The 17,789-nt window shown below is 52.0% G+C and overlaps 3 protein-coding genes across 8 annotated transcripts; 1 reads left to right on the top strand and 2 right to left on the bottom strand.

The window, feature by feature from the left end:
- Nucleotides 1-460: 460 nt before the first annotated feature.
- S100A14 (S100 calcium binding protein A14) lies at nt 461-2,718 on the bottom strand. The gene is made up of 4 exons (XM_081224220.1): nt 2,578-2,718; nt 2,075-2,182; nt 1,488-1,634; nt 461-1,263 (listed from the first exon to the last, which is right to left on the bottom strand). The coding sequence occupies exons 2-4, from the start codon at nt 2,102-2,104 to the stop codon at nt 1,126-1,128; spliced, it is 315 nt and encodes a 104-aa protein (XP_081080346.1). The 5' UTR covers nt 2,105-2,182; nt 2,578-2,718; the 3' UTR covers nt 461-1,125.
- Nucleotides 2,719-5,075: 2,357 nt separating this feature from the next.
- S100A13 (S100 calcium binding protein A13) lies at nt 5,076-13,481 on the bottom strand. 2 transcript variants are annotated; one of them, XM_081225162.1, is made up of 3 exons: nt 13,349-13,481; nt 12,166-12,359; nt 5,076-5,304 (listed from the first exon to the last, which is right to left on the bottom strand). In XM_081225162.1, the coding sequence occupies exons 2-3, from the start codon at nt 12,316-12,318 to the stop codon at nt 5,161-5,163; spliced, it is 297 nt and encodes a 98-aa protein (XP_081081288.1). In that variant the 5' UTR covers nt 12,319-12,359; nt 13,349-13,481; the 3' UTR covers nt 5,076-5,160. The 2 variants fall into 2 exon arrangements, with proteins under 2 accessions (XP_081081288.1, XP_081081289.1); XM_081225163.1 differs by lacking the exon at nt 13,349-13,481 and adding an exon at nt 12,518-12,811.
- S100A1 (S100 calcium binding protein A1) lies at nt 13,020-17,787 on the top strand. Of its 5 annotated transcripts, none has more exons than XM_081225159.1 (4): nt 13,020-13,099; nt 14,341-14,399; nt 16,370-16,522; nt 17,482-17,787. In XM_081225159.1, the coding sequence occupies exons 3-4, from the start codon at nt 16,382-16,384 to the stop codon at nt 17,623-17,625; spliced, it is 285 nt and encodes a 94-aa protein (XP_081081285.1). In that variant the 5' UTR covers nt 13,020-13,099; nt 14,341-14,399; nt 16,370-16,381; the 3' UTR covers nt 17,626-17,787. The 5 variants fall into 5 exon arrangements, with proteins under 5 accessions (XP_081081285.1, XP_081081286.1, XP_081081284.1 ...); XM_081225160.1 differs by lacking the exon at nt 13,020-13,099 and adding an exon at nt 13,247-13,277; XM_081225158.1 differs by lacking the exon at nt 13,020-13,099 and adding an exon at nt 13,556-13,700.
- Nucleotides 17,788-17,789: the final 2 nt, after the last annotated feature.

Here is a 17,789-nt window from a genome sequence, read left to right as displayed (position 1 = left end):
ATCATGTGTCCGATCCCCATTTTACAGATGAGGAAACTGATACTCTGAGAATACGCCCCAAGTTCCAAAGACAGTACGTGGCAGAGCTGGGATTCAAACCCAGGTTGGTCAGCCTGTTTCTCAGCCTCACATTTCCCCTGATACCTGTCAGCCAGGCTCACCTTGGTTCATATTCTTCTCCCCATATGTGCACACACGCCCTCCTCTCCTGTCAGAGGGCCAGGTCACTGGCCTATCTCTCTGAGCCTGTCCCTCAGAGAGAACCAGTTCTCCCACCTTTTACGCCTCGTGCCATCCTCAACCCAAATCCACGGGGGAAAGTGAGGCCCCCTATTCGCCTCCACTGCCAACCACTGCAGTCCCACAGGTACCATGCCACCCAATGACTCTGCCATTCACTCCAACACCTCCTCAGCCACGGACGCTTGGGGTGCGGATGGGGTTCAGTCAAGACAATGTCTTTCATTTTTTCCATCTTCTTTATTAATCAAATGATACAAAACAACCATAATTCTGTAAATGCCCAAGCACCCAGCTGGTCCTCTCACTCCCAAAACTCACCCTCCTCAGCCTCTCCCCCACCCTGCTCTCTCTCTTCCCCTGCCCTAAGCCTGGGAGACAGGGTCCTGAGAGGAGGCTGGGGCAGAGCTGGGGGCAGGGAGGGACAGCACTGGACAGACAGTTTGGGTTGGGGAAGAGATTAGGAGGGGTAGGCTCGTAGAGACCCTTTTTAGAACCGAATATCCATTCCTACTTCCACCCCCTTCAAATCAGTTCCCATAGCTCAGCTCCTCTCTGCCCTTCCCCCACTACTAAATGCCTTGGCCCTTACAGCATCTTCAACCCTCCAGCAGCCCTCCAATAAATCCCTGGCCCCAGCCACCCCCTGAGCCTCCCCCAGGTGGGGACCCCTGGACCCATTAGCCCCACGGAGCTCCCAGGGATGAAGTACACAGAGGCCCCAGGAAGGGCCATTATGAACCTGAACCTTGCAGAGGTGAGACAGGTGGGGCTGGGGAATAGTGCGGGGGTGGTGGAGAGAGGAGTTTTATTTCCAGGCCCCCCAGGCTCTGGAGGCCCCCTTTCCCCAATATCCCCCCACCGCAGAATTCCAGGGGAAGGTTTTCAACTCCCCCGGACAGGGCTCTCCAGCTTCACACTCTTGGCTGCTTCTCCAATCAGCTCCCAGAAAGTCCCGAACTCCAGTTTAGAGTCGTTACAGCTGCCCAAGTTGGCAATTTTCTCTTCCAGCATACAGTTGTTCTGAAAGGAGGGAAGACACCACAGCTCAGCCAGGCAGCACCTTCCAATCTTCCCACTCCGCCCTGCCCAGGGGCAGAAAGCAGGTCCTTGAGCCTACCTGGCACTGACAAGGGGAAGGGCTGGGGTTTGCCAGTGCCAGGGGCCTTGGCAGTGTGGGTGGGGTCTTGGAGTACTTGCTTGGGAAGTCAGGGTACTGCCTGGGGCGGGGTCCACTCCCTCAGTACCGGCATGAGGTGGGGCAGCTGCTGGGTGACCAGGTCCCGTAGCTCGGAGGGGGTCAGCGTCTCCTTCCCACCCTCCACCGAATACTGGTGGAAGTTCTTGATCAGGGTCTCGATGGCCCTCTCCACGTCACTGAATTCCTGGGCATCCTGAGGGCAAGGGACATCGCCCATGTTGCAGAGGCCCCACCCATCCTATGACACCCTGCTTCCCCAGGAGCCCGGCAGACCCAACAGGGCAGAAGACAGCTGGCAGGCACGTGGGCCCTCACCCACTCCAAAGCCCAGCATCCAGCCCCTTTGCCCCCACTGTCCTCTGCCCTGAGCCATGTGTTGGACAAGGCTTCCTCCCCACCTCCCCCCAGCCTCCAGGCAGGGCAGGTCCCAGCATGAGACCCAGGCATCCTCTTCCAGGGAGGGTCCATCTGCATCTCCCTGTGTAGGCACCACAGAGGGTTCAGGTCTCACAGGCAGGGTCTGGAGTGCAGAGCAAGGCCAAGGTGAGGGGGCAGAAGTCAGTGAGGGACATAGACCCTCAGGGTGAAGGAGAGGAGAGTGGGAACAGAATGGCCAGGAATGAATGGGCCCACCTGTACGTTGGCTGACCCACACTGTCCCATGGTGCTCGATGCGCTTGGTCCTTTGGTGAGAGTTTTGTCGTCCTACAGCCGGCCCCAGAGGAGCTGATGTCTCATGATCTGCTCAGAGGAGGGGGGAGGCTGAGCTAAGGAGAGAGCTCAGCATTTCTTTCTCAACTATCCCCTTTGGCTGCACCCCAGATATTCTGTGCCTCACCCAGGGGGTCAGAGCCAACTCCACACAAGCCCCGTCCCTGCCCAGGCTCCCGGAGCTAAGGTCACAGCCCCCAGGCCAACCTATTTAGAGGGAATCCCTTGAGCCTCACCTTAGCCTCCTTCCTCCCACCCCTTCCAACCCCCCACCCCGTTCCACACACACACACACACACACACACACCAGCCTCCAGGGCCTGGTCCCCCAGACCCTCCCCTGGCCGACTAGGGTAGGATAGGTTAAGCATGCCCTCTGGACCGGGGACAGCCCATTTTGGGTGAAAAGCCCTGGGACTCCTTACCTGCTGGCAGCCGCTGAGACAGGACTGGAAGAGCCAGTGCACCTGAGCTCAGCTCTTATACCTGGGGGAAGGGAGGGGAGGCAGGGGGCTGGGCCTCATCCCGAAGCCAGCCCTGCTCCTGCAGCCGCCAGGGCAGTGAGCCAGCTGCGGGGGCCCCACCTCCATTGGCCGCAGCTCCGAGAGCCCGCCCCGCACCCAGGCCACGAGGAGGGAACCATGGAGAGCTGGGTCTGGGATGCCCCTGGCCCCAGACCAGCAGGCAGAGTCCAGGGAAGATAGGGAGGGGAGGCTGGGGTGGAGAGGGAGGACTTGGAAACACCGTGGCGTGGAGCCTGGGAGGAAAGGCCTGGAGGAAATGTAGGACAGGAAAGGGTTCTGAGGGGGCTCTGAGTCAGTCACCAGGAAAGAAGGAGAAGCAGAGGCTGGTCAAGGAGGGTTTTGTGGCCTTGAAGGAATGAGGGACACGTGGGTTGAAGTACTTTAATGTGTCACACACACCCATTCCTCCCCTCAAGGCCGATTTAGATAGCGACACTCAAGCCTGCCCAGCCTTGCCGAGTCCTAATGGCAGAAATTTGGGTCAGAAGGAAGGAGCCAGAGAAGGGCAGCCTGGTGAAGGGAGCAGACTGAGTGTTGTCCTGACGTCCTTTCAGCTCCCCGCAGCCAGCATGCACGTGTGGGAGGCCCAGATGGGTTATCTGTCAGCTAACAACCTCTCCAAACTGGTTGGGCTACCTGCTCCTCCCTCCCTCAGAATCCCATGCCTTCCCCAACCCAGGGACTCCACAGCAAACCGCCCTCCCCGGCCCCCCAAATCCAGCACCGGGGATAACATCCCAGGGATCCTGGACTGTAGGTCTGGGGGGAACTCAGCCCAACCCCAGTGGACTTCCCCACCTGATGAGGAGGAGGAAGGGAGAAGGCAGGGGAGTCTGTGTGGGTCAGGAAAGGAGGGGGCAGTGCTGAGAGCCAGAGTTCCTGGACTCCTTTCCTAAATTCTGAGATCAAAGCATACCTCCCAGTGCCCCTCTGCGGGTCTCCTTCTAGGGCTCCTAGGTACTTTTGGCCTCCACTGGGGTGTCTGTAAGTGTCTCAAGGAGGGGGTCCTTCCAAAGTGGCTTATTCTGAGAGTTCTTATGAGGGGTCTCAATCTGTGGACCCCTCTGAGGCTATCTCGATTTCGGGGTTTCTCCAAGACTGCCTCAGCCTGAGGTCTCTAATGTCTCAGTCTGGGGGTCCCTCTTAGAGTCTCTCACTGTGAAGGAGGCCCTCTGGAATGTCTCAAATGGACCCTCAGAGTCCCAGCCTGGCGGTTCCTCTGAGGTCTCTCAGTCCAGGGGCACTTAGATGGAAGGTCTCAATCTAGGACCCTTTCATGGTGTGCGATGGGGAGCTTGTCTCAGAATAAATGTTCCTCTGGACTCACGCTGCCTCAAATGATGGGCACCCGACAGTAAGGCAGTGACAGTCCTTGGAAGTCAGTGCCTGCTGGGCTGCCCCACCCCTGCTCCCTCTGGCGGCAGACAGTTCAAACCACATACCCCTCCAGCCAAGAAGGACGGGGAGAGCAGCGCTTGGGTGCCCTAAAGTTCTGCTTCCTGCAGCACGACCGCCACCCTCACCCCAGTCCTCGAACCAGAACCCTGTGTTCATCCTTCTGCTTCACCCCTGCTATGGTAGGAGGGAGGAGAGGAGGGTCCAGGGTTCCCAAGCACCTGTCCAGAGAGGATCCCGGTTCATTACAGAGGCTCTGGAATTTCAACCCAGTTCTACCTATTCTTGTCTTTGTGACTTAACCTCTCTAAAATCTGTTTCCTCATCTTTTTTTTTTTTTTTTTTTTTTTTTGCGGTACGCGGGCCTCTCACTGCTGTGGCCTCTCCCGTTGCGGAGCACAGGCTCCGGACGCGCAGGCTCAGCAGCCATGGCTCACGGGCCCAGCCGCTCCGCGGCACGTGGGATCTTCCCGGACCGGGACACGAACATATGTCCCCTGCATCGGCAGGCGGACTCTCAACCACTGCACCACCAGGGAAGCCCCATGTTTCCTCATCTTTAATACAAGACTTAAAAATAGTACCTACCTCAACAGGCTGTGAGCATTAACTAAAATAATACAAGAAAATGTTCAGCCCTGTTCCTGGCACAGAGCAAAGCCCTCAACACATGTTCACTGCTATCATTACCATCCAATGACACAAACCCCAGGAATAAGAAAGTGGGAACCAAGCCCAAGCCCCTGAGACCTGGTGGGATATGAGTCACCTCACCTGCCCCAGAGATCTGTCTCTACCTTTCAGATATTCATTCATCAACCATGTATTTATTGAGCACCTATCCTGTACAAGATCTGATGCTGCAGAGTATCTGAAGACGAATAACATTCCTGGTCCTCAAGGAGCTCATAATTTTTGGACCCAACCTCAGGTGGGGACAGAGCTTTCCCACCCCCTAGTCTCAAGAGAAGAAATCATCAGGGTGGGTGTGAGTAAGAAACATCTGTGTTTCAAGAAGAAAGCTTTATTTGTGGGGAGTGGGGTACTGCCCAGCCCTGCCATGCCCACCCCCATCCCGGCCAGCCGACTTTACTTCTTTCGGATCTCCAGGGCCTTCTCCTTCCTGATCTCCTTGGCCAGCTCCCCAATCAGTCTCCAGTACTCATTGAACTTGAGCTCTGAGTCCTGATTCATATCCAAGCTCTTCATCTTCTCATCTAAGGAGCCCACATCCTGAGGAGACACCACAGGGAAGAGTGGGGTTAGAAACGAGGGTTTTGACACAGGGAGGGAAGAATTGCCAGTCGCCACTCCCTTCCCTCAGAGAGCAGTAGGATCTGCCCCAAACCTTCAGGACGAAGCTGCAGCCCCAACACAGCACTGCCCTGGTGCCCAACTCCAAGGGGAAGCAGAGGAGGGAAGTGGGGAGCCTGGTTATAGTGTTTGCCGTGATCTAAATATACCCACCATGGCGGATCATGAACCATAAACATGATGTCACTGAATGCAGAGAGGGGAGAGATGCACACAATGGGCCTTCAACGGCAGGTATGGGTGGGCTCCAGCACGCCGCTGTGCCAGCCCTGGGATAAGCCCAAACAGCCCTGGGATAAGCCCAAAGACACTCGGGGAGCCCTTGTAGGCATTGACTCACTCTGACCACCCACAGAGCCTTCTCAGGCCACACTCCTCCTTTACAGAAAGCTGGAGAAGTTCACAGCACTTGGCTGCCCATTTGCATAATCCTAACGCCTTCTCATTCTTCCAGTTGGGTCACTAGCCTGGTAGATCAGAGGAATGGCAAGGACACAAGGTATGTGGTTTCCTACGGGGCCCTTGGCAAAGTCTCTCCCAGCAGACCTGTGAAATCTAAGGATATTCTAAGTTGGACCATGGTGATCAAAGGATTTGTTGCCAGATAAGTAAACCACAACCAGAAAGTTGACTGTTGAACGATGGATCCATGTCAAACCAGACAAGGGTGCCTCAGGCAGAGCTCATGCTAAACATTTGAATCAACATTTGGATGAAGGCAGAGAAGCCTTGCCAAATCTATAGATGGCACAAAGCTAATTTTTAGAAGAGCTAAACAAGACTTTTTTTAAAGCTACAATCATGCTTATTTATAAAATACTATAAGCATTGCCAGTGGAAGGCAAAGATGCCCAGTGTAACACACCGATGGAGGGGGAAAACATAAAATTAGTCAAGAGAAAGAAATAAAAGGTAAAATTGTTGGGAAAGAAGACACAAATTCACCTCTTATATTAGCAATTATATAATTGTATACCTAGAAAAAAACGAAAGAGTGATAAAGGTTAACATTTCAACAAGTGTAATCACTTAATAGTGCTGACTGTTCTGAGCATATGCTGAACACCCTACATGCTTTACATCATTTAATCTTCATAATATGCTAGAATGAAAGGCTCCTGAGCACAGGGAACTTGTCTGTCTTGTTCACCACCATAATGCCTGTGCCTGGGAGAATGTCTGGTACATAGCGGAGGCTTGTTCACCACTATAACCCAAAGCCTAGGACAGTGTCAGAACAGAACGTAGTAGGCACTCAATAAATACTGACTGAATAAATGCAAGACCAATCCAACAAGAACAGTATTACTATGAGTCCATTTCACAGATGAGAAATGAAGGCTCAGAAAGATTAAATAACTAACCCGGGATGACAAGCTAGACCCTGCATTTGAACCTAGATTTGTCTGACTGAGAGCTTATGCTCTTACCCACTAATCTGTATTTCTTCCCCCAAAAACTATTAGAAATGATAAAGTATCAGGTGACAATATTAATACACAAAAACTAATACCAGTTTGAAAATATAATATGAAAGATCCCACTTAAAATAGTAAAAAATAAAATAAAGCACTCAGGAAAAAATGTAGAACTCTATTAAGCTTTTGTGAAGAAAACTGAACTGAAGGATATGAAAGAAAACAAGAATAAATAGAAAAACATACTTTTTTTTTACAGAGAAAGATTCAATAGTGTGAAGATGTCAATTTTCCCTAAAATAATGTTTTTATATAATCCCAATTAAAATATTAACAAGATTCTTTTTAATATGATTAAGTGTTACTAAAATTCTTCTTGAAAAATCAACATGTGGGATCTACTGGTAAAATCCTGAAAAAAAAAAACAATAATGAGGGAGAACCAACCCTACAGGTTATCAAAGCATATTTTAAAACCACAGTAATTAAATGAGAATGTTTCTAAATAACTAATAAACAGATCAATGAAACGGAATAAAGAGGCCCAGAATATATATGGGAATTGAATAAATAATAAGTGGGGTATTTAACATCAATAAGAAAATTTTAATAATAAAGTAAAGTCTGGGAGTTTTTTTTTTTTTTTTTTTTTTTATTTATTTTTTGCTGTGTTGCATCTTCGTTTCTGTGTGAGGGCTTTCCCTAGTTGTGGCAAGCGGGGGCCACTCTTCATCGCGCTGCGTGGGCCTCTCACTATTGCGGCCTCTCTTGTTGCGGAGCACAGGCTCCAGATGCGCAGCCTCAGTAGTTGTGGCTCACGGGCCTAGTCGCTCCGCGGCATGTGGGATCCTCCCAGGCCAGGGCTCGAACCCGTGTTCCCTGCATTAGCAGGCAGATTCTCAACCACTGCACCACCAGGGAAGCCCTGGGAGTTTTTAATAAGTTAAACTGAGGAAGACCTTTCTAAACATGGCATAAAACACAGAAGCCATTCAGGAAAAGTTTGACAGATTTGACTACATAAAAATTTTTTATATTCTGTATGGCGAAAAAGACCAAAAACAAACTCAAAGGACGAAAGGGCAAATTATGGGGAAATGTTTGCAATGCACATAATAGACAAAGGCTATTTTCTTTATTTATAAAGAGCTATAATAAATCAGTATGAAAAGAAAAACACTTTGATAAAAGAAACGAGCAGTTCACAGAAAAGGCAATATATATGCCTATCAAAAATATTTTTTAAAGTTCTATTTCACTCAGAATTAAAGAAGTGTAAATCAGAACAAGACACCATTTCTACGTATTAGATTGGCAAAATTTAAAAAACTCAGTAAGGGCTTCCCTGGTGGTGCAGTGGTTAAGAATCCGCCTGTCAATGCAGGGGTCACAGGTTCGAGCCCTGGCCAGGGAAGATCCCACATGCCACGTGCACCACAACCACTGAGCCTGCACTCTAGAGCCCGCGAGCCACAACTACCGAGCCCACGTGCCACAACTACTGAAGCCCGCGCGCCTAGAGCCCGTGCTCTGCAACAAGAGAAGCCACCGCAATGAGAAGCCCGCGCACCGCAACAGAGTAGCCCCTGCTCGCCGCAACTAGAGAAAGCCTGTGCCCAGCAAGAAGAACCAATGCAACCAAAAATAAAATAAATAAATAAATTTATAAAAACAAAAAAATTAAATTAAATTAAAAAATAAACACTCAGTAAGACCCATTTTGGGCAAGGACATGGGAAACAGGCAGTCGCATGCACTGCTGTTGGCCATGAAAACAAGTACAAACTTTTTGGGAGGCAAATTAATAATATCCATAAAAATTAAGAACAAACCTTTTGACCTAATATTTATACTCTATAAATATTTTCCCTTTAGTATGTAAAGATATATCGATATAAACAATGTTTGCAAAAGGGAAAAGTGAACACAAGAGAAATGTTCATCAGTAGAGGATTGGCTGCATAAATTTGTGTTAAGCTACGTATTAGAATACAGTACACCATTTTTTAAACTGGGAAAACAGCCTATATGCATTGTTACATTTTTAAAAAGCTATTTGTAGAACCGTAGGTAAGATGCATTTATTCATTCACTCACTCAACAATTTTTACTTCTTTGAAACTTTTTTACTATCTCACTTATTCCCTTAGTATTTTATTGAGCACCTAACTAGGAGTCAGACACTAAGTGCTGGAGATAAAACCGTGAGCAGATTCCTTTCCTTTATAGAACAAGAATGTTTCCTACATGGAAAAGAAGGAAATTATATGTTACTTCTTGGTAACGTAAAATTGTATAATGGAGGCTAAGTTGTGAAGGAAGTGTTCTGAAAGAAAATAGCCCAAGGTAAAGGAACAGAGCACAAGGAGGTGATCTCTGTACTCAGTGGTGAAGGAAGGTCATGCTGAGGATCTGCCATCTGAGCAGAAATCTGTCAAACGAGGAATAAGCCTAGCAGATACCTGGGGGATGAGCATTCTGAACCAGGAGAGGAAAAGTAGAGACAGCATAAAGTAGAGAGTATAAATAACTCTCACTGCTTTTGAGGAGTTTTACTACAAAGGGGAACAGAGATGTAAGGCATAGCTGGAGAGAATTATAGGGTCAAGGGAGGTTTTCTTTTAAGACGGGAGATAGCACAGCATATTTGTAAACTGATCAGAACAATCTAGTAGAGACGGAAATTTTGATGATGCAAGAGAGAAGAGGAAGAATTGAGGGCTTCCCTGGTGGCTCAGTGGTTAAGAAGCCGCCTGACAATGCAGGGGACACGGGTTTGAGCCCTGGGCTGGGAAGACCCCACATGCCGTGGAGCAACTAAGCCCGTGCGCCACAACTACTGAGCCTGCGCTCTAGAGCCGCGAGCTACAACTGCTGATCCTGCATGCCACAACTACTGAGGCCCACGTGCCTAGAGCCCATGCTCCACAACAAGAGAAGCCACCACAATGAGATGCCTGCACACCGCAATGAGGAGTAGCCCCTGCTCTGCGCAACTGGAGAAAGCCCGTGAGCAGCTACGAGGACCCAATGCAGCCAAAATTAATTTGATTAATTAATTTTTTTTAAAAAAAGGAAGAAGAATTTAAAGAGTAATGTCTTTAAGTAGGTGAGAAGGGATGGGATTTAGTGCACCAGTGGAGGGGCTGGCCTTAGCAGCGGAGACAGATCATTCGTGTTAACAGGAAGGAAGGCAGGAAATGTGCTGATCGGTTGGTAGTTTTGGGGGAGGAAGCACATAGAAGTTTCCTGATGGCTTTTATTTTTCTCAGTGAGAAAATTTCTCAGTGAGAGGGAGACTATGCAAAGAGGTACTAGAGTTTAAGGAGAAAGGAAAACTTGTGAAATAATCATCTGAAAGAGCTGGTAAATGAATTAACTAGGGAAATGTAGAAGAATTGCCAGGTATTGCTAAGGGTCCTTTTGGGGGCTGTGGTTATAGATTTAAACTGAGACAAGCCAACAACATGGCAGTGCATTTTTCTCTAGCCAGATTCAGCTGTACAAGCGCAGACACAGAACGGTGGGTTTCACCAACAAGCTAATGAAGCTGAAATGTTGGATTTAACCTGGGGTGGGATTTTGCCAAATAACTAGGACAGAGAGAAAGAGAATCAAGGGAGTTGGGCAAGTGATTATAGTGGTGAGCCTTAGAACCAAGCTGAGTAAAAGGGAAATGAGGTCTCGAGGGATGGTGATGGAAGATGAAAAAGTGATAGGGTCAAGAGACTGAAGTTCCCAGTGGAGTCAGGAAGTCATAGAGTGGAGGAACTAGATAGAGGAATAGAACTGGAGTGACAGGAGATGGTAGACAGAGAAAGAGAGGCCTGAAATTGGGATTTTGGAGATTGGATTTTTGGAGATTTTGCATTGGTAATGACAAGATCTAAAGAATGGACAGGGCAGCAGAGTGGAGGGGCAGGGATGCTGAGGTGCAGGAAGACAGAACCTTTGAAAGTAAGGAGTTGAAGAAATTGAAAGGCCCAAGGACTTCCGTCGTGGTCCAGTGGTTACGATGCCATGCTCCCAATGCAGTGGGCGTGGGTTCGATCCCTTGTCTGGGAACTAAGATTCCACATGCCACATAGCGCGGCCAAAAAAAAAGAAACTGAAAGGCCCAGGTGTTGAATAAGTTGTCTGTGTGGATACTGAAGATAATGACAGTGGCAGTGATGAGAAGAAAAACAGTAAGCCAGAAGCTGAAGAGCTATAAGGTGTGTACTTAGAAGGGTGGCACATGGTACATATGAGCTTCCAAGGAGCTGGGTGTCTTAGGAAGGAGAAGAGGGAATTCCCTGGCAGTCCAGTGGTTAGGACTGTGCGCTCTCACTGCTGAGGGTCCGGGTTTTAACCCCTGGTCGGGGAACTAAAATCTCACAAGCTGCACGGGTGCAGCCAAAAAAAAAAGAAGAAGAAGAAACTAAGATCTGGAAGTTGCAATGAAAAGCAAAGAGGTCACTATCTGCATTTCCAGGCCCAGAGGGAGTTGGATTTGGAAGAAAAAACAGTTATTATTTGACAAGGCTACAGGGAATGCTGCACTTTCAGGTCAGAGCCTGAAGTTTCCTGTGAGAAGAGGAAGGGAAAAGTCTAAGGATGCAGGAGATATTGCAAATGATAAGACTATGAATTTCAGACACTAATTTGTGTTTTTTTTTTTAATCCATGTTCACACACTTTTATGTGCCTTTGAATTTTTAGAAAGGATGTAAAAGAAACTGTTAACAGCCTGGGATGATGTGCCAACCGAGAGCAGATGAAATGTAAAGCCCTACTCCATCCTGTGAATAGGAGAGAAAGAATAATCCTGTCAGTTGCATTATTGAGGGGATTCCCAGAGGGGGTGGGGAATAATCACAGACCACTTACAGGAAACTCCTATACTGAGATTCTATGACTCCATTAATTTGGCTGTGTTTTTATTTTTGACAAACCCTTTCCCATAGCTGGGCCTCAGTTTCTGTATACGTGAAGTGAGGAATTTGGACTGTGTTTTCTCTTGGCCTCCTTCTAGCTCTGATGGCCTATGAATCTCCTGGAAGCCAGCTCTGGGTCCAGTCCTGTGTTGGGGAAATGAGACCAGAGGGGCACAGAGAGACACCACGAGAACCCAACAGCAAAATCTGATGGGAGCACAAAGCCCAATACAACACTCGCACTCACACAGACATCATATTACCTAACTATACACACAAACACACACCAGGCAAGAACACCCAGAACCATTTACATGTGCAGTCGTCACACCCTCCTCCACAGTACACCTGTGGTCACCTTAACATGCTCAGTAATATCTCCTCATATACACAGTGTCCCACAGCCACTGGCTCCCAAAACCTCACACCCAGAGACCCCCACCTACCTTGAGCAGGTGAGGCAACTGCTGAGTGACCAGTTCCTTAAACTCATTGATGCTGAGGCTGCCCTTCCGGCCCTCCTGCCCTGCAAAGGTGAAGAAGGTGGTGACCACAGTCTCAATGGCCGCCTCCAGCTCAGTCAGTGGTTCGGCTGCCATTAGGACCCTGGGGATGGAGCTGTTGTCCTCACGGGGCTGACCTGCAGGAGGGGGAAGAAGAGAGAGTCAGGGCAGGCCAGAGCGTCCCTGCCCTGGCGCTGCCACCTCAAGCCTCTGCCTGGAGGACGCCTCAAGGGGAAGTAGGGAAGGGACAGGGATGCAGGGATGGACCTTGGGGCAGGGGACCAGGCAATGGTACCTCAGTGTAGGTGGGGGAAGAAATGTTCACTTCCAGACACCCCTTCCTCTCTAGGTCTCACAGTCTGGGGGTCCTTTTGAAGTGTCCGTGTCTCAGGGACCCCTGTGTGGTGGTCCCTCAGTCTGGAGACCCCGCTGTCTGGGAGCAGGCTTTCAGTCTGGGGTCCTTCTTTGGAGTCCTCTCAGTCTGGTGGCCCCTCTGTGGGGTTCAGTCCCAAGGGTCCTTTCTTGGAGCTTAACCGGCCTCAAAGGGTCATGGGGTTGTTTGTCTCCAAAGCTTGTTTGTGCAAGGACCTGGGTCTCCACCCGCCTGCATTGCACCCGCCCCCCCCGCCCCCCCCCCCCACACACACACTGGCCGCTCTTCCCAGCAGAGAGTCCGGGATCTGGCCAATGCCCAGCTGTGGTCAGGGCTGGCTCGGTCTGGGCAGACCCCGCCTCTCTGTCGTCCCGCTCGCCCCTCCCCTCGGGGGCAGCTGGGCAGAGTGCGGAGCCCAGGACCCCATAGCCCTCCCCGCCCCCGTCTCCCAGCAACAGGTCCTGGATGGGGCTCCGCTGACTGCCCGCGCCCAGGAGGGACTTGGTACTGGCACTCACAGCGCCCGGAGTGGAGGGGCGCCGGGGGGCGGGGCGGGTACGGCTGGGGCAAGGGGGCATGCCCAATCATCCTCCCTTTTCCCACCCACCCCCTGCCCTCTGCAAGGACTGCTGCTGGATTTCCCAAAGCCATTTCCTGAATCCCAGTCTGAGCCGGCTCCAGGGTAGGGACCTGGGAGCCCAGGGTGGGAAAACTCTCCCCAGGCACCCTCTAGGAGTAAGGGTTGCGACTCACCGGGGCAAGGAGATGGGATGCAGCGAGGCAGGAGCCCTAGGGCTGAGGTTTATAAACGTCCCTGGAAGGAGGAAAGAGCCCCTCCCAAGCCCGGAGGTGTCAAGTTTCCGTCGTGCATTCTGAAGAGAGGAGCGCGCCCAGTCACGCCTCCCGCCCGGCCCTCCCCACCCCAAGCAATCAGGCCTGGAACCCTGGCCCCACCCAACGCAGCCCACCGCAGCCTCCACTTGGTGAGGGGGAGGGCCCGCCTGGAGCTGCCTGGCCAGATCCCATTCAGCAGGCGTCCTGGCGTCCCATCCCTCCCAACACAGGGAGCCTGATGCCCCACTACACCCGCCCCCTCGGATCTGGAGTATGTATGTTGGGGCGTGGGGAGGCCACTGTAAATTCAAAGAATCAACTGAGGGAGCTCGGCACTGAGAGGTCCCATCTAAGAAACACCACAAGAGGGCCCCTCAGAATGGGGTCCCACCAAGGACCCTGCAGCCCTAGACCCCTACAGAGGATCCAGACTGAGACCCCACAAACAGAGGGGGACCCAGGCCGAGCCCCCCATAGAGGAGACCCTGGATTGAAATCCCGCAGTGGGGTCTCAGGCTGAAACCCCTCAGGGAGGCTACCAAGACAATTATTCACTGAGAAGTTCTCTCGCTGAGCCCCTCAGCCAGGTGCGTGTACCTCCTCCTGGCCTAGCAGCATATCCAGTACTGTGGGAGGCCGGGGGAGCCGAGAAGGCCTCTGAGTGTTCCTTCTTCCCAGGACCTTTCCCACCTCCCTTCCTCCTGGGCCCTGCCTTTTGGGACCCAGCGTGGGGGGGAGGCAGGGGAGGCTGGAGAAGAGGACACAGGGCAGCCTGTTCCAGCCCAGGAGACAGAGGGCGCCTCTGTCCACTCCTGGCCCCTTGCCCCACTGGGTGTCTGTCTGTGAAGGGGTGGAGCCAGTGGGGGGTGTCGGCGGGGGAAGGACGACTGAAGACAGGTCTCCCCACACAGCTCCGGTAGCCACATTTGCAGCCTCGTCTGTCTGTCCAGCACCTCCTCCCAGGCTGACAGTGAGTATCCTGCCCCATCTGCCCTGGGTCCCTGCCCTGGCCAGCCTTGCGGAAAGGGGACTTCAGCAGGGCTCCAAAAGTCTGCGGAGGATGGCACTGTGGTGCCCTGAGGGTCTGGGAGGAGCTCGGGATTTGGGGGAGACAGTGTTTGGAAGGTGGTGAGGGGAGGCAAGTGAAGGTCAGAGGGAGATCTGGGAGCTCAGTGAATAAGGAAGCCAGTGGGGAACGCAGCCACTGAGTTTCCAGGAGACCAGGCCCTCCTCCCACAGAGTTCTCACGTGCCCCCGCAAGGCTCCCTCCATCTCCCAGGTGCTGGGGAGGAGACCCAGCTCTCGCCTTGCTTCCAGCGGTGTAAGAATAAGAAAGCAGATGGACCAGCTCCTTCTGCCCACCCACCCCCCGCCAGCCGTGGTCTCTCTGCCACCCCACCCCCCGAGCCTTGCCAAGAGCTCAGGTCCCAGGGAAGTTGGGGGGCGGGGGTGGCAGAGCATGAATCATGTGATACCAGGAAGGGGGCACTAGGGTACTATACCCACTCCCACTGTCCCTTCATGTGACCTCCCCTTTCTCCTCCTCCTCTTTCTTGGCCCAGTTTCTCCACTCCTCTTTCCTCCCATTCTTTCCCTTTGTTTTTCTGTCTGCCCCCTCCCTGCCAAGGTCCTCTCAGAATGGCCCCTACGCAAAATCCCAGGCTGCTTGAGGTCTCCAGGCAACCTCTATGTGCCTCTCCTGGATGGGGCTGATAACTCAGCCACCAGCACCCCTCCCTCCGCCCCCCACCTGCCCCCCAGCTTATCCCCTCCATCAGCCCCGGCTTGGGTTCCATCTCCCCTGTGTCTCTGTGACAACCGCTTCTCACGTCCGGAGTTCAGGTGACATTCACAAGGGCCCCATTGAAGAGCTAGGATGTCATCTGATCAGGGCCCATTGTCCAGCCCCTCAGGTCTGGGGAAGGATGGGGACACCTGATCTGAGACACCTGAGCTGCCCCCTGAGGCTGTGGAGGGGCCGACCATCCCAAGGCCAAGGGAAAGAGACCCCCTGGCTTGGCAGTCCCCTCTCCTCAACAGACCCCTCCATTTTTCCCCTCCTCTCTCCCAGCCCCTTGGATTCAGAGGACCTCATGCACACAGCCTTTATCTCCCCTAACACATAACCAGCCCCATTCTCCCTGCTGCCACTGTCCCCACATCACCCAAGTTGGGCCTGGGGGTGGGAGTGGCAGGGACAAGATCCCACAAGTGTCCTCTCCCCCTCCCTGGGAGCCCTGGCTCCAAGGAAAAGGCTCAGGCATTCCTCTTTCCCTTCCCACCACTCGTACACTCAGTAGAAGGGCTGAATCTGCAGAGAAGCAAGACGAACCAAACTAGAGGTAACGGAGGGAAGCCAAAGTGACATGTTCAGGAGAGAACAGTGTAGAAGGACCAAGAGAGGCCCCCAGTCTGCTGACAAGAAACTCAGAGGCAGTGAGACGCCCCCGTCCCCATGAACCTTGGGCCACCCACTCGGACTACCACCCTATCCACCAGGCCGACTAAGGGCACCAGATTGACTCCTTGCTCTGGGTGGGCAGCAGAGTCAAGGCTATAGAGAGGAGCCCAGCCCACCATCCCCAACAGCAGATCTTGGCTGTGCTGGGCAGGCAAGTCCAGGGTAAAAATAGAGCCAGAGGAAGCCAGGCCGGGTCCTGCCCCACCCTCCTCAGTGTCCAGGCAGCCAGGAGCAACTGCAAAGTCCACTGCAGGCCTCTAGAGCCAGCCCAGCTCCAGCTGTTCTACCTCCATGCCCAAATCCCTGATTCCCTCTGGCTGGGGTGTGGACTGAAGGGCACAGAGAATGAGGCTAGACTTAGGTCTGATCAGTTGTGGTGGGGCTCCGATCTCATGGCTCTTTGAGCTGTGGGCCCCTACCCCAACACCAGCTACCCCAGGCACAGTACCCAGCTCACTTCCATGGTGGGACGTGGGTAGGTGAGCTGCAAGATGGGCTCTGAGCTGGAGACGGCAATGGAGACTCTCATCAATGTGTTCCACGCCCACTCGGGCAAGGAGGGGGACAAGTACAAGCTGAGCAAGAAGGAGCTGAAAGAGCTGCTGCAGACGGAGCTCTCCGGCTTCCTGGACGTGAGCACAGGGTGGGGGTACAGGGTGGAGTGGGCGAGGGGTGGGGGAACAAAGTGGGCACCTCCCTGCCATCTCCCCACCCCACCCCAGCTCAGCCGAACCATCTCCTTCCTCTCCCAGGCTCCCCTACTCCTCTGGGTTCAAGTCAAAATGTCCTGATTTACTGATCACCTGTTAAGGGCTAGGCCCTGTGTAGATGCATCAATAACAAAACACACAGTCTAGCAGGGAAGGATGGACACTTGAAAGTAAACACTTGAACACCAGGAAGCACCCGGGGCCTTAACAGAGGTGCCAGAAAGGATTATGGGAGAATATTAACCTGACTGAAGAGGACGGCTTCTCCAAAGAGGTGGCATTCAGGCCCCTGGAAGATCATTAGGGTAAATGAAGACATTTTAGGAGGAGGTATAGTATCTGAACAGGAGCATGTGAGAAAGAAGATGGAGCATGCTCGGTAGTTTTGACTGGACTGAAGGATGCAGAAGAGAAGCCAGTAGAAAGTGTACCAGCTTTGAGATTTTATGAGACCCGGGTTCAAATTCTGACGCTGCCACTTAATAGCTGTGTGACTTTGGGCATGTTCCTTAACTGCTGTATGTCAATTTGTTTCTTCTCTAGAATGGGCCTAATGAAAGCTACTTCACTTCATAACTATTTGTGCTAGAATTAAATGAGACAGTGCTTGTAAAGCTCCTAGTGTAGTGCTTCTCACATTGTAGGCACTCAACATACGGTAATTGTTTTTATTATTCTGCCTCGTTAAGGAGTGATTCTGTAGGCAACAGGAAGCCACAAATATTTTGTTAGCTTTGAGGAGGGCAGCAAGAGTCCCATAATTGGAAGTAGTTCTCCCTCTTGCTCATCTCTGCCTCCTTCTCCCCAACCAGCCCCCATGCCGCTGACTCAGTGCCGTTCATTTCCTTATACACCTACCTCTCCGTCTCCTCCCTCCACAGGCCCAGAAGGATGCGGATGCTGTGGACAAGGTGATGAAGGAGTTAGATGAGAATGGAGATGGAGAGGTGGACTTCCAGGAGTATGTGGTGCTGGTGGCTGCCCTCACAGTGGCCTGCAACAACTTCTTCTGGGAGAACAGTTGAGCAGACGGCCCCAGTGGGCAGCGCCCTTCACCTCCACCCTGCCATACCTGCTCCTTCACCCTGCTTCCCCCTCACCCCACTTTTCCCTCCCCACTAACAAGGGCGCAAGAGTAGTGGGCCAGGCCTGCAATTCATCTTTCATTAAAGGTTCCTCTCTCACCAGC

The sequence above is a fragment of the Mesoplodon bidens genome, assembly GCF_964165515.1.
Source record: "Mesoplodon bidens genome assembly, chromosome: 2".
NCBI classification, from domain to species: Eukaryota; Metazoa; Chordata; class Mammalia; order Artiodactyla; family Ziphiidae; genus Mesoplodon; species Mesoplodon bidens.
Note: the sequence above shows the minus strand (reverse complement) of the source record. Positions and strands in the feature narration are given on the sequence as shown.

Excerpts from the sequence above, each read along its gene's own strand:
- S100A1 (XM_081225157.1), top strand. The coding sequence starts at position 13,668 with ATGCCCCACTACACCCGCCCCCTCGGATCTGGAGTAT. Across the intron at positions 13,705-14,340 it reads CCCCCTCGGATCTGGAGTAT|CTCCGGTAGCCACATTTGCA; the intron begins GTATGTTGGGGC and ends CTCCCCACACAG. Across the intron at positions 14,400-16,369 it reads CACCTCCTCCCAGGCTGACA|GTGAGCTGCAAGATGGGCTC; the intron begins GTGAGTATCCTG and ends GGACGTGGGTAG.
- S100A13 (XM_081225162.1), bottom strand. The coding sequence starts at position 12,318 with ATGGCAGCCGAACCACTGACTGAGCTGGAGGCGGCCATTGAGACTGTG. Across the intron at positions 5,305-12,165 it reads AGTTGCCTCACCTGCTCAAG|GATGTGGGCTCCTTAGATGA; the intron begins GTAGGTGGGGGT and ends GTGTCTCCTCAG.
- S100A14 (XM_081224220.1), bottom strand. The coding sequence starts at position 2,104 with ATGGGACAGTGTGGGTCAGCCAACGTACAG. Across the intron at positions 1,635-2,074 it reads GTGGGTCAGCCAACGTACAG|GATGCCCAGGAATTCAGTGA; the intron begins GTGGGCCCATTC and ends CCTTGCCCTCAG. Across the intron at positions 1,264-1,487 it reads AGCTGCCCCACCTCATGCCG|AACAACTGTATGCTGGAAGA; the intron begins GTACTGAGGGAG and ends CCCTCCTTTCAG.